The following is a 15,338-nucleotide window of genomic DNA, read 5'->3' as shown; positions in this document are numbered from 1 at the left end:
TTACTTTAAAAAATGGCAAGCTTTAGCTAAAATGAGTCATTGTTTCCATAAGGTCATTTTCTAACCCCTCGACTTCTGGCTACAACCGCTACTCCCCAAACACAGTATGTTTCCATATGAGCCAGGGAAAATCTATAAACTATCCTCTTTTCTTTTCCCTTCTCTATTCTGCATCTGCCAGATCGAGATAATCCCATGGCTATTTTTTTTCATCCTCCCCCCAGGTCTTTCCACACTGTTGCGAGATGTGTGCAATGATTGCCGGAGGTGTTGCGGTCCAGCATTATCTCGTGGGTGTCTGGCGAGCGAGCAGCCGGGCTGCACTGAATGAGAAAAACAGGAGGAGAGCCTCCTCCGTTGAGTCATGTCGGAGAGTACCAGACTCCCGTGTTTTAAAACCTAGGAGAGGAAACTGTCTGTCTGCCCCCGTTAGCTGACTAGTGGAAAATCCGGATCAGGGCCGCCGACCACAGAGAGGGCTGCATGCCTTTTCGCCACCATCACAATTAAACGCACGTCTGCGGAAAAGCACGGAACCTTAGCTGAAAGGAGGGAAAAAGTGAACGAAGTGAACCCCCCTACCCACACACTCCTCCTGCACTGTCAAATCCTGAGTGGTTATTTAACTCTGAGAGTGTCCACATGGAAACAAATGGACCCTTTAAAAATCCATCTGGAGACTCTCAGAGTTACACATCCGTAAGGGTCCATTTGGTACCTCGTCTGCACTGTCAAATCCTGAGTGTTCATTTAACCCATGTGTCCATAGACACTCACAGAGTTGCACATCCATTCCATAATTAACGGTTAATTTGGTTCTGTTTGTACAGAGTTAAATGAACACTGAGCATTTTACTGTGGGCTCACACAATGTTTGTTGGATTTCCTTTTTTTTCTTATAGACTATTCTACGAAACCACACTTCTCTACCAGTAAATTTCAAACTCTAGCCTAAATCACTCAACCCCCCAAATGGGACACAAAGAAAGAAAGAAGTGACTTTCCAGCTTTGTGGCTGCCAGCTCAGCTTAAATACTACCTGATGTGATGTTTTGTATTGTCAACTAGGAGTATACACAGGCAGAGTCAAACCTTGACATGCCTGGATGAAATCTGCCTTGCATGGGTACAGTAATTATCTAAAATGCTGCAACAGAAACAATGAAAGAACATGCTGTCAGGTAGTCAAACCCTGCCATTATTCAGTCAGCATAAATACAGTAGACTCAGTGTTTATCTTTTGAGACAGATGAGCTTATGTTTGCGAAGCCAGGATATTATGAGTTTGAACTTGGGTCATTTCACCAGCAATTATTGATTCAATACATGGCCTTCTCAGCAGGGCATCTCACTGGTCTTGTTCTAGTTCTAATGAGGTTTAATGGAACATGAATGGGCAGCAAACCAGATATATTGCTAGTGACTAGGAGTCAGGACTGTCACAATCACAACATTTTACTTATAATACGATAAATCAGTGGTGCAAAGAAGACACTTTTTTACTTAAGTAAAAGTATCAATACTGCAATATAGAAATAGTCCATTACAAGAAAAAATCTAGAATTCACTTTGTACTTGAGTAAAAGTACATAGGTATTGGTATCAAAATCTGAAAATGTATGAACATTCTTCCACATGGAAACAATGACGATTATGCAAAATACTTGCGATTATCTCAACTAATTGCGATTAGGAAATAATATAATGATTGTGACAGGCCTAATTTGCTACTTTAGTGTTATGTGCATACACATGGCTGTACTAGGTCACAAATACAGCTGCTTGGGAGAAATGGTGATGAATTTTCTGCCACTTCACTGGTGGAGGTCAGTGACTCTGGTCAGTGACTCTGGTCAGAAGGACAGGGTGTCCTGCTATGTGTGCACAACTGCACATGTTAAAGCGTTTGTGTCCATCTGTGCCGGAGTCTGTGTGCACATATGGATTAGAAACAGCGTGTTGATATTTCGCTTCCACCACATGCATGTGTTACGTTTTGGGGCGCTTTTGTAGCAGGAAACCAGAGACTAAAATCTTTGTTTATGTGTTTATGGCATAGGCATAACATGTTTATGTGCAAGTTAGATGTGACGTGGGTCAAATGGCGATTGCAAATCATTCTCAGCCTGTTTTATTAGCCTGTTTGCTTAGGATACCAGATGGTGTTCCACATTGAAGCCAGAAAATCTAAGAATCTGTAATTAAGTGCAGACAAATCACCCCCAAAGTTTCTTATTGTAATTTCCTGTGCTGGATACAAGTATACTGACTGACTCTACCTTAATTGTTCAGATGAAGCAGTGAATATGTTATTTGAATATACAATCTGACTACATTAGGTTAACTGCATGAACATTCTGCAAAACATTCCCATGCTTCACTGTGCGAAGCATCGCGTTGTGAGCTTGTAGATCTGCTATTCATACTAGTATGGGTCCCGGGCGAACGTCTAATGTCTGTTTTGGGACACAGGCTAAAAAGTTTGGGAACCACATTTTAGAGGGTTGCAAGTTTAAAGCTGCAAGCCATAACCATGTCCTACCATGGATTCGAACCTGCCTCTCCCATGTGAGAGAGACCACATTTCTACCACCCAACAAAGAGGCAACACCCACTTGTTGTCTAAGAGAGATATTGCACATACAGTATGAGCTCGAGGCAGTACTCCTTAGTACCTCCCGGGGTCCTTGAGGGGGTCCCTGGGGGTCCACAGCAACATGTATTATGATAACATCAAAATCAGTTTAACCATGTATCCCTACTTTATACTTCGGATGTTAGAAATGAACAGATCTACAAGCTCACAACGGGTTGCTGTGTTGTGTGAGCTTGTAGGTCTGCAATTTTTTGAAGAATCTTGAAAATGTTTAACAACACAAATCTTATGGGGGTCTCTGACATAAAAAATGTTTGAGAACCACTGATTTATGGTATTGTGAACATCCTGCCTAGCTTGGTATGCAGCAGTGCACTGCTGCAGCTCTGGATTGATCCTGTTCCAGGTATGAGTCTTAAGTCGCTCTTATCTATTCCGGCTGGGTTTGCATAGTGAGAGGCTTTTATCATTGAAAATCTGATCCCATTCATTATGATTCCAGATGGTCTTAAGGCATATTGCTTGTACTGAATGAAGTCTTGACTCTTTGGTCATTAGCCAGCGTTTTTTGATAGCAATCTTGAAGGGCAAACGGGTATTAACCCAATGAAAAGGAAAGATCCCAGCAGCGGATCAAATTACTATACCGATACATTTTTAGCCTACAGGCCTATATCCCAATGGTCCGTTTCTGTGTACAATGGATGCCTGAAGCCCTGAACGTTTAGGCAATTACAGGAAAAGTCAGTCTGGTTAAGCAGTATGGACTGAAGCAATATGGTATTGCAATCTCATTCAACTAATGATCATAATTTATAGCACTCATTTTGACTTGGGTCTGTTAAACAGATGTCAAGGCAAAGGCATGTCAATGTCATGCCTTTGATGTTCCCTCGTAACACAACTTGCATGTCGCATTGTGAGTTTGCCTTTTCCCCCCCGATTAAACAACCCTTGGAGTTGTTGATTATATATATATATATATATATATATATATATGAGCATATACAATACTTTTTTAATTAACGTAAATTTCCCTGTCATGCATGGAGGCAGTCGGCATGCAAATCGAGGCTTTTAGATGGAAGCAAGCATGTGTGGCCTTTGGCAGCTTGCCAAGTGAAAGCTACTATGAGGTTTAACGTAGACATCCTCCTACAGCCCATCACCACGTGGTGGGGATCATACTCTCCTCCCTTTGTCCTGACAAGCGCAGCTACTCCCCCCCCCATCTCAGAGGTTGGTGAGGCTTCTGTATCCTCTCTGTGGGCTCATCAACCTGGGATACCTGCGCTTTGAAGCTCAGGGGTGCCACACTGCCACCTACTGTTTATAAAAGGAACAGGTAAAAGCTTCAGGGTCACCACCCACGGATCTGACAGATCTGGGCTCAGATTTTGGGGGAATCTCGAGCTTGGGAAGTCCGGCTGTTAAAGCAAACATCCAACCCCAGAACACTGGCCTGCAGAGGCATGGCGCTATTGTAAATGCATGTCTTCTATTTCTATGAACAGGCGTGTGGTTTCGTTAGAAGTGGAAACGCAAGCGTTGATGGAGCAAGGCCATGTCTGCACATCCTGCTCTCTTGTCCAGAACGTATTTGTTTCAAATGCAGTTTTCTATAAGCTCTTTGCAGCGCACCGCTGCTGACCTATCTGCCCTTTACACCGGGAGTTATTTGTTTTGTTGATATTTTAAACCCTGGTTGGTTGTTAAACAAAATGAACCTATGTTTCAAAGTGAACGCGAGTCAGGTATTTGAAACACACTGCCTTCGGAGGGAATGAGCTCATGTCTAACAGCGGGGGGGGGGGGGACTTTACAACAATGAAGAGTCACCTTTTCCACAACCTTCACAGCCTCACACATCGTCTAGAGCAGAATGGAAGCATGTTTCACATTAAAGAAATATAACAGCAGTGTATACATCAGTCAGTTTAACAACATGAATCCTAGCAGCCCTGTTTTTTGGGGCCAACATTTGGTGAAAAATAATAAAAAAAACCTCAAGGCGTTGCACTGCAACACATGTGAGCTTGTGGATCGGCTATTTTTGGCTAAGAGATTTGGGTGTAAAGGGGAAAACGTAGGGGAGCAAGTATAGACCCCTGGGGGACAGCAGTCAACTGTGTGTTTAAGTGATTAAATAGAGCAATATGTGATTGGTTGCTACTTGCTAGTATAGACCCCTGGGAGACTCTGGTTAATGAAATAATAGCATTTATGTGGTTAAGATACTTGAGATACTTGACACTTGAGAAACTGTGCTGACGTTGCATTGCTGTGCTAGGTGGCATTCTGTGTACTGTATGTATGGCATTATACTCCTTGCATATTTAGTGTATATAATAAATATAAATATATAAAACATATTTAGTATTTAGAGTAACGAAGAAAGACTGCGATGCCATTTACAATTATTCACTTTTGGCATTGTTTCGGCTGTAATAAGCTTGTAATCTGGAAGCAGATTTTCTCCTGCTATAAATGAAGAATGTATTCATTTACTTTGCTGGTTGAAGAGATTAGCAAACAGGATGAGACCATTTTGTTTGGCCAAGATCTTGCAATCTTACCTTTTTTAAAGGTGATTAGGCCAGTATTTGTGTGAAGTCATCGATTCTCCCAGGGTTCCCTCGTAAAAGAGATCTTGATCTCAATGGGATTTTCACCTGTATAAATAAAGGCTAAATAAATATATAATTTAAAATTAATTCTGAAAATCAAACACATGGATTTGTTGAAAGAAGAAAAAAAATCACACCCGTGTGAACCGAGTGGTGTAAGATCTTATATAGACTGATCAGCTGTGGTCTGACGTAATGTCTGACGTAATGAAATCACACCCGTGTGAACTGGGTGACCATAGCAACCATGCTCATCTTTTGGTACGAACAGACAGACAAACAGACAGACAGACACGTAAACTAACAAAGCCAGTTGTAGGAGTGGTTTACACCACTCAAAAAACAGAAGGGGGAAACATTTGCTTAACCACTTGTGCCTGTCTTTGTCCAACATCAATTCTACAAGCTCACAATGCATCGCGACAGGCTGTGAGGTAGCTTGGCTATTTTTGAATGATGATGTGGTTAACATTTAGGCCTACATACATAAACATATCAAACGGTAGACATTTCCCAAAAGGAAAGCAGGGAAAAAACATATCCCCAACGGTGATAAAAACTAAAATCACACTCGTGTGCTGTGAAGTGAGGGGTGCTCATATTCCCCCAATCACAATTGGCGTCCTCACTTTCCTGTCCTCACTTTTTATCCTCAATTCCGTGGTACACACAAACACACAAAGCTGGGAATAGGAGGGGCTAGCGCCATGTCCCCATGCAATCCACATGCAAATCCAACGCTGAGCAAACAAAAAGATTATGTACAGTACCTAGCTCTCTCTCTACCTCGCCTCTGGCTATGGCTGAGTGATATCATGCTGGTTCAGAATTCAGTGGAGTCAGCAGCTATCTCATTACAGACAACTTGGCTTTAGAATTGCAGCTAAACTTTTGTCCCGTCTTGCCCCCCCAACCTCATCAACAAGGTGTACGTCAAAATGAAAAAACTTCTCCAGTGTGCTTTTCCAGCTGTGAAGTTGTCTTCACTTGCGCATGAGGCAGGGCATTGTTCTTAGGTGTGTGTGTGTATGTGTGTGTGTGTGTGTGTGTGTGTGTGTGTGTGTGTGTGTGTGTGTGTGTGTGTGTGTGTGTGTGTGTGTGTGTGTACAAAGTGGAATGAAATGCAGTGTGTGGCAAGTCTGGCTGCTGGCAACAATCAATAACCGAGGTTAGCCAAAGTGCACTGGTGACTGCAAGGATGCTAGCTCAATGCACTTATAAACACTTGAATCCTATATGACCAGGGCAGTGTTGATTTTGACAGCAAATTTTGATTCAGTTTTAGTCATAGTCATTTGAATAAAATGTAATTTAGTTTTAGCCATATTTTAGTCACCTGAAATGTTTTAGTGTTAGTCTAGTTTTAGTGAACTAAATATCATACGATTTAGTCAACTAAATCTACAGTTGATTTTGTCAACAAATGTATTTTGGCTGGACTTGATGGCGTTGTAATGCCTGATTTAACACTTGGTTCAGTTGATTGCATGCTGAAAATAGCCGATCTACAAGCTCAAAAAGTGTTGCAGCACGACGCGTTGTGGGCTTGTAGATCTGCTTGTAGACCAAGCACAACCAAACATAAAATTATCTCTTCTCCACTAGTCCCTCCATAACATTTTCGTCTAGTTTTTATCAGTTGACGAAATAGTCATTTGGCCTTTATTTAGTCTTCATTTTAGTCATCATAGCTTAGTTTTTAGTTTTCCTCAGTGAAAAAAGGTAGTTGACGAACATTTTTCGTCATAGTTTTGGTCGATGAAATCAACACTGGACCAGGGTACCCCACAGCTCTATATTGTTCTGCGCTACACCAGAACTCATTGTCGAAAATAGCCCATCATAGTGGCATTTATTTTTTTCTCCAGAAAATAGCAAATATGAGACGATGACCTTGTAGATCTGCTATTTTCACTGAATATTTGGCCCAGAATAGGGAGGGATGGGAGGGAATAGGGATAGCTGAGTGGGTACTGCTGAAGGGTTATCAGAAAGTCACCGGTTGGACTCCTGGCTCATGGTCTTAACCAATAAATGCTGGGTGCTGGATGAAGCTGAAATATAATTTCCACTGCTGGATTAACAAAGCTCCTTATGTAATTATAACTACAAATTGTGGAAACACTTATATATTATAATAATAGCCCCTGTTATGTGTTGTCTTGATGCAATAATGATAAGGACTATTTGAGACAGTGCAGTGGCAATAAAAGTGGAAAGAAACAATTGATGCTGACCAGGTGTAAACATTAGTCTTTCACAAACTCACTTCAAACGCTTTTACAAGGGTCATTAGGGTCATTTCTCACCAGTGATGGCTTCTCTGTGCTTTTCAGGAGATGACTTGGGCTGCACGGCCGACGGCCAGACCTACACCAACAGGGACATCTGGAAGCCGGAGCCATGCCGGATCTGTGTGTGTGACAGTGGCCAGGTCCTCTGCGACGAAATCCAGTGTGACGAGCTAAGCAACTGTGAGAAGGTGTACATCCCCGAGGGCGAGTGCTGTCCTGTCTGCCAGGTTGATTCATCCGGCGGCACTGGAGGGGAGACAAGACCCGGTGAGTGAAATGAACTGTTCTATGCAGTCTTTTTCACTGCCAAGTACCAACAGCTCCAGTGTAGTCTGAACAGACTATGGTTCTCAAACAGTGTGCCAATAAGGTACTAACTAGTCTAGTGCACTCTGAGACAAGTCTGCTTTGTTTTGTGCTGCACAGCCGCAATACCAGATTGTTTTTTAAATAATGAGATGAATCTTGAATCTAGAGTTGCAATACCCATACCCATTGATCCAAATCTCATTTCCGATTTGCTTGTATTAAACAACATTAAACTCACCAACATTGCAGCTGTAGGGCAAGCTTGAATTATCCTCTTTCAATCTGCAAAGCGTTTGTTTCATAAAAATCCACCATAGACATGTTATGAGGTACTTTCTGTCAAGAAATTCTGTGCTCCTTACAGCTGCAATGTTGGTGAGTTTAGCGTTGTTTAATACAAGTAGATCAGAAATTAGATTTGGATCAATGGGCTGTCAATGGAGGGTATTGCAGGTATCCAGGGTTTGATGAGGTCAGTGTCGTGATCTTCATATATGGAGACCAATATCGTGGCGTGACATGTCCCAAGGCATAATGTCACGGGGCGTGACCATATATGGAGGTGTGATGTCACTAGGCCTGGCCATATATGGAGGTGTGATGTCACAAGGCGTGACCATATATGGAGGTGTGACCAACCGTACGACTGATGGGAAATTCATAGTAAACTGCGACCTACAGTGGAAAAAATAATCTAGTGTTGCAAATTGTGGCTATATAGGCTGCACTTCATGGTAATTGTTTTCTGTGTTTTTCTGTTAGGCCTATACTTATTATTGCTTTTGTTAATGGACGTGGGCGACGGTATATTATGTTCATTGCTATTGGTCTCTTGAGCACTTTTGGTCAACTGCCGTTTTTAAATGTGCTATATGAAGAAACATGACTTGACATTGAAAACAATTGCACAATAGCATTGCATGAAATACAATATGTCTAGTAGAAAGAAACGCCATGGCAGTGTCAAACTCAGCGTCAACATCAAACAACAGAGATTCTAAAAATGATATAGAACAAAAATACCTCGTTGGCCGCTTGTAATGAAAAGACGGTGTTCAATGTAAAGCCTTTGGCTTCAGGCCTTGTCTAAATTCTGACTTAGAAAGTGCAGCAAAACCTCTGCTGCTTATTGGTAAACAGTCAATGTGGAAAGCCTGGTGACGTGAGGTTAGGCAAACATGTGTAAACAAACTCCAGTCCAGACTCCAGATCAATGAAAGGGGTATCAGCAGTGTCAAGGGAACAAGGATAAGGGAGCAAGGATAAGACTTCCGGTGGCCGAGCTCTCCAGAATAAAAGTATCCGCTACCTGTCAATAACATGCGATGCTTGGAATCTTGTGGACTGAATACTCAAGACACTGACGTCCAAATACTTTTATGCTTGATGTTTTCTGTATAATCAATGCATGAACTAACATGAATATGCATGTGCTTTCCTCGATCATTGCAGATGGTGGCGATGGCGGAGGCAGAGTCTACAGGGTAAGCTTATTGGGAAATTGACTGTCAGAACTGCATCATTGGTTCACTATAGTGATCATGTGGTGTGAAAGATATTGCAAACTCATCACCAACAAAATTATATATCTGATAATAACTGTAATTTCATTAATTGCTATTGCTATCATAACATCTCATTGTTTGTTCTTTAGGGCATGAAAGGCGAGCCTGGAGATGTGCCAATTGTAAGTGAATGCTATGAATATAAACTCTAATAAACAGTCAATAATAAACAGTCAATAGTCTTTATCTAACGGCATTATGTTTTTGACAGGTGACCGGGATTAGGGGCCGTCCAGGAGCAATGGTGAGCCTTTGTTTTTATTTCCGTGTGCTGTCCCTAAATACAATTCACTCAAGATGGAACAAACTACAAGAGTTGACACTAGATGGCATAAGAGAGCACACTTTACTTAACCTAACTTCACCTAAAAAGGACTCTTGGTTGAAATATCTGATAATCCAGCAGCACATAATGCCATGTTTGAATGCTGCTCCATTAATGCCATGGGTATGTACAGCTATGCCTGTGTTAGAAGTGAATGTGAATTGGCACTGTTCCTCTCTTTATCACAGGGTCCCCCCGGTGCAGCAGGACATAGAGGAGATCGTGGACACAAAGGAAGGCCTGTATGTCACATTCACAAGTCTTTTCTTTGATTTATTGTATTAAGTGAACCTCCTTGAAGGCCTTGAACAGTGAAATAGAACTAGACGAGGCATGAGAGTGCAGTACATTTACACTGGCACGCTGACAGCATAAAAAACAATCTCTGGATTCAGATCATAATAACTATGTCATTACGGCTCTGACTGAACAGAACACTTGTCTATGTGTTGTTGACCCTTGTCAGAAATGCCAAACATACTGCATTATTATTTTAGGTAGGCTACATTTTTCTTCCTTTTTTTTTTTTGTTAATGATGTGTTGATTTGGAGTGAGGGCACACATCACACTGACATGCAAACGTACATTATGGCTTATGGTATTTTCAGTATGATCTTCATTACTGTCTAGCAACAACATCATTATTGTCAACTACAATCAATAACTTGTACTGTAACTGTACATTTTTGAGTGGTGTAAACCACTCCTACGACTGGCTTTGTTAGTTTACGTGTCTGTCCGTACCAAAAATATGGTCACCCAGTTCACACAGGTGTGATTTCATCTTTGTTAGTTTACGTGTCTGTTCGTACCGAAAAATGAGCACGGTTGCTATGGTCACCCAGTTCACACGGGTGTGATTTCATTACGTCAGACATTACGTCAGACCACAGCTGATCAGTCTATATAAGACCTTACACCACTCAGTTCACACGGGTGTGATTTTTTATTTTATTTCTTCACCAAAGCCATAGTGCCCCTCACAAAAAATAGCCGATCTACAGTACAAGCTCACAAGTGTCGCAACGTGACACATTTCGAGGTTGTAGATCGGCTATTCTGCAACACCAACTAAATTAGGCGTAACGTACGTTTTTACACTGTCATGGAGTTTAATGAGCTTTCAGCCAGCAGCCAAGCTAACTGCAATGCTAGTGGACCACGACCTCGTGGCCTGGATTACTTATACCTCACTGGCAGACGCAAAACTGCAGGGTTGCCAGTCTGATGTGCTAGTGTGCAGCACAGTGCTGTCACCCTTCCTGTTCACCCTCTATACATCTGACATACGTTTCAACTCAAGAATCGTGTCGCCTCCAGAATTTCTCAAGTGGCATTGTCAGCCGCATTATGGGGGACAACACAGACAAACGTGACGCATCGGTGGAGATGTTTGTGTGAGGTGGCTCAGCGTAGGCAAGACCAGAGCTGGTGGTGGACTGCCAAAATAAAGAAAAAGGATTCTCCTGGGTCCCAGTGCCACCCATGGGGAACATGTGGAGATCATGGACACCTACTGTACCAAGTACCTACTGTAGGCATTCAACTGTTCAGCAGCTGAACTGACAATGCTGACGCCCTCTAGAGTTAAGGGTTAGAGCAAGCTGTTCTTCCTGAGAAAGGCCCTTCAATGTGTGCAACAAATTAATTTCTCCCACAGGATGAATAATGATCTAATCATGGGGAAACACCATAATGCACAATCACTTTGTCAGATTCTGACAAATATTATCATAGAAAGGTTCCGACATACTATTGGTCCGACTGTCATTAGACCGACAACCTACTGTACCTCAAACCCTATATCTAACCCTAACCGCAAGCACAGAGCAACGCATGTCGGACCAACGCATGTTCGGGAGCGACGGGTAATTTATGCATGTCGGATCTTTGGTGTGTCGGATCTGGGTGTGCACCCCTTATACATTCTGAATGAATGGGAAAGAGGTAAACACGGTGACAGATATGCCGTGCCCAGCAAACAAAACAAACCATGAATTGATAATTGAATGTGCTGCCCACAGGATTGTACGTTGGAGTGTTAATGCGAACTGTGTTCTTGCTTCTGATGCGTAGGGATTGCGAGGCTCTGGAGGTTATGATGGAGAGCCCGGCGTTCCAGGAAATCCAGGAGAGTCGGGACCTCCAGGAAATCCAGGTCCAGGAGTGAGTTTCACATTACAATACACCAAATGCACCCAGGAGTGAGTTCACATGACCGTACCCAAATATAAACAGGGGTCTGAATTGTAGTGTGTTCCCGCTATCCAGTGCATTCCACATCGACAATGAGTTTTACATTACATTTCACAGTACTCAATAATAAGTGAGATTACATGCAATGTGCGTTACTATGGAACAAGTTTACATTACATTGCACTGAGCTGGGCTGAAGCTGTTATCCTGATCGAGCAACATAAAGAAATGACAGCCTACACTACAGTACACTATAAGCTTCAGGTCCTAGCACACACTAGTACCAAGACAAAGAATGTGTATCATTTATTTGCTGTCGGGCAAAAACATTTTGTTTTTCCTGTATATGAATTTGCTACTTCCTACTTCATCTACAGTGTCCCATTGCAATTATTTTTTAAATTTCAAAAAGCATTGAATATTGAAAATATTGGAAAATATTGATTATCACAGGAGGAAAAAATCACGTTGTGTTTTCAGGGTCTGGGAGCCCATATGGCAAGCGGGTTTGATGAGAAGCACGCAGGACAGACAGCCATGATTCCTGGATCAAGGGTAAGTTTTAAACTGCTGCGTGATTGTCACACTGCATGAGAAAATAACTCTTTATATAAGCTATGGACACAAAAATAAACCCTGGGCCACAAGCACATCTACACACACGTGATGACCGAATGGAACAATGGATACTGCACCAAACAACACCACCAATCACAATAAACATGCAAACCATTCTCCAACTCGCACAATAAGCACAATCGACACAAAATCAAAACAATGTGTGTCAACGCGTACCTCGAGGAATTCTAGGAAATACGTCCAAGCTGAATTGGTACATGCATTGTTAAAAAAAAGAAAGTACAATACATACGTGGTATGTCCGTTGTCTCCCTCTCCCGAAAGAGAGAGGCAATTACAACTTTGAAATAAAAACTCACCCCAGTCACTGACTGTGTGCACATGGCTGAAAGGCACTTACGGTACTCATTTGATTAATACGGACTTGTCAGCTATTAAAACTACAATCCATAATTGCAACTATGTTACAGTCAAGAGGATGAATCTCGTAACCTGACTCCGCCAGATGGGGCAGCAGAGAGTACACTGGGTTCCCCCCTCCTGCTCCCATCTGGGAACTCTCAGGCAGACTTGATGCCCGGCCACAAAACGGCCTGGCCAATCAGCAGCAGCTTCTAGCAGCTTCTAGCAGCAGCTTCTAGCTTCTAGCTGCTGCTGATCTACAATATGCCCATGTGTTTCAAATAACGTTATTGCCATTGCCAACCACTAGGTGTCTTCCTACATGACACTGGGATCGCAATGCATGTGTAGCCGGTTTGAGCTCTGCATTGTGTGTCTCTGTTTATTTCATGCAGAAATAAATATGCCAAAGGCTAAAGAGTGAGCCCGAGTCCCCTTGTCCTAACCTGACTCCGCCAGATGGGGCAGCAGAGAGTAGGGGGAACCCAGTGTACTCTCTGCTGCCCCATCTGGCGGAGTCAGGTTACCCTTGTCCTGCATCTAAACACAATGCAGAGCTCAAACCGGCTACACATGGATGAGTAGGGAGACCACATCCAACCGCTGCAGATGTGCTAATCATTTTGTATTAACAATGTTGTATTTTTACATCCTTAAAAAGTGCATCTGATAAATTGATTACACCCGGCAAATATGTGTATTTGGTTGAATTCATAATACTATAATACTATTTATGATTTATGCAAATGGAATTAACCCATTTTGGGCGGGAACCCCCTTTGGTGTTTTAAACATTATGTTATAATTTAGCTATTGAAAAATAGCAGATCTACAAGCTCATAGCGCGCCACCGAGTGGCGCGCTATGAGCTTGTAGGTCTGCTATTTTTGAAAAATAGTGAAAATATTTATTTCAGAAAACTGGAGAATTTAGAATTTTCTTTTTAAATTTTGAGGTCAGGTCTAAATGGAATTAATGACATGGAATCCATCAGGTTTTTAAACATGCCTGCCGTCTTTCATAGACGTCTAAATGCTCTTATGTTCTTTAGGGTGAGGGCGGAGGACGAGGACCTCCTGGACCAAATGGCACACCGGTAAGTTCACCATTATCTTTAGTACTAAAGATTGCTACAGAATATAATTTTTCTATATCCCTTCTTATTTGTCTACTTTACTATTGTCAGGGTCATGCCGGACCACAAGGACCTACTGGAGATGTTGGCGATAATGGAGGGCTGGTATTACAACATTTCTGTGCATGTTCTTCTATGAATCCCAACCTTTTATTCTATTTGTTCATGCCAATCTGATTATACATTTGGTGTGATTGCCATGTGCTGGCTCAATAGTCAGTATCACCTGTAAAAACCTATAACATTAACCACATTGTTTTGTTTTTCCTGTGTGTGCACATCCAGTAAGACATTAACATCCTACTTTCCAGTACATTGGCTGTCTTCATAGAATGTACTGTAGGCCAAATATAATTCCTTAGTTGCAGGAAAATTAATGCTCCCGCATTTGGAGACACACAATGCTAATTCAACATTCAGTTATTATCACCTTGGCTTGATTCTTCCGTTCAGTGGTTTCTTTGCTTGTCATTTTGATTTATTTGGTTTCTTTTCCAAAGATTTTGCTCTGTGTTGTATCATTGTGCAAATGGATTACACTGAATTAACAGCAACCTAATCGTGTGTCGTAGGGTCATTCTGGCCAGAGGGGCCCTGAAGGCCCACCGGGGAAACCAGGCGAAGACGTGAGTTAGTTCTGCTCTGCTGTTACGTGATCAATATCTGTGACTATACATAATCTACACAGTAACCTTTCATACATACACAAACCGCACATGTTTGACGATGATGGTGTTCAGATGGAAATGTTTTCCTACCACTTCTGTTTTTATTGTTCAGGTCAATGGTCAAATCAGCATTTGCTCAAATATTCACAGGCATTTTAAGCCTTTAGTTAACGATTAAAGCCAGAACAGTAGTATGACGTCAAACGTTCTCCTCAATGTACATTTTGAACAGTTCAGCATATATTTATGTACATCCATCTGATAATTCAATTAATGATAAAGCCATGTGGACACAGTGTACGTTTTGTGTCTAGTCTAATATGTTCACTGCACTGCATGTCAACACTTAAGGACACTGTAATTCGTTAGAGGCTTTACAAAATATTAATCGCTAACTGGGGCAAGATGACAGCGTGGTCTGTCAAGAAAGAAGAAACTAAATAAAATGTGTGATTTAGCAGCGTATAAAAACCCATAACATTTCTACCGGAACCTCTTTGCCAGCGAACAGTTTGTGATGCACAAAATTGTATGTCTTGTCTTCACACAGGGAGAAGCAGGCACATCGGGAAATTCTGGGGAGATGGGCTTCCCTGGCTCAGCTGTAAGGAAATCTATGCCTCAGTTGAATCATGCATGTA

General features: G+C 41.9%; 1 protein-coding gene across 1 annotated transcript in view; it reads left to right on the top strand.

The window, feature by feature from the left end:
- The window catches only part of LOC306934710 (uncharacterized protein), a 69,781-nt gene that overhangs the window by 25,365 nt on the left and 29,078 nt on the right, over positions 1-15,338 (top strand). The window contains exons 2-12 of the mRNA XM_079517402.1: positions 7,560-7,784; positions 9,279-9,310; positions 9,481-9,513; positions 9,603-9,635; positions 9,905-9,958; positions 11,794-11,883; positions 12,394-12,468; positions 13,946-13,990; positions 14,081-14,134; positions 14,602-14,655; positions 15,248-15,301. Of these exons, the coding sequence (XP_079373528.1) occupies positions 7,560-7,784; positions 9,279-9,310; positions 9,481-9,513; positions 9,603-9,635; positions 9,905-9,958; positions 11,794-11,883; positions 12,394-12,468; positions 13,946-13,990; positions 14,081-14,134; positions 14,602-14,655; positions 15,248-15,301 (749 nt within the window). The remainder of the gene's footprint in view (positions 1-7,559; positions 7,785-9,278; positions 9,311-9,480; positions 9,514-9,602; positions 9,636-9,904; positions 9,959-11,793; positions 11,884-12,393; positions 12,469-13,945; positions 13,991-14,080; positions 14,135-14,601; positions 14,656-15,247; positions 15,302-15,338) is intronic.

This window comes from Electrona antarctica (genome assembly GCF_951216825.1).
Source record: "Electrona antarctica genome assembly, chromosome: 13".
NCBI lineage: Eukaryota > Metazoa > Chordata > Actinopteri > Myctophiformes > Myctophidae > Electrona > Electrona antarctica.
The sequence above is the reverse complement of the archived record's forward strand: the minus strand, read 5'-3'. Positions and strand labels throughout refer to the sequence as shown.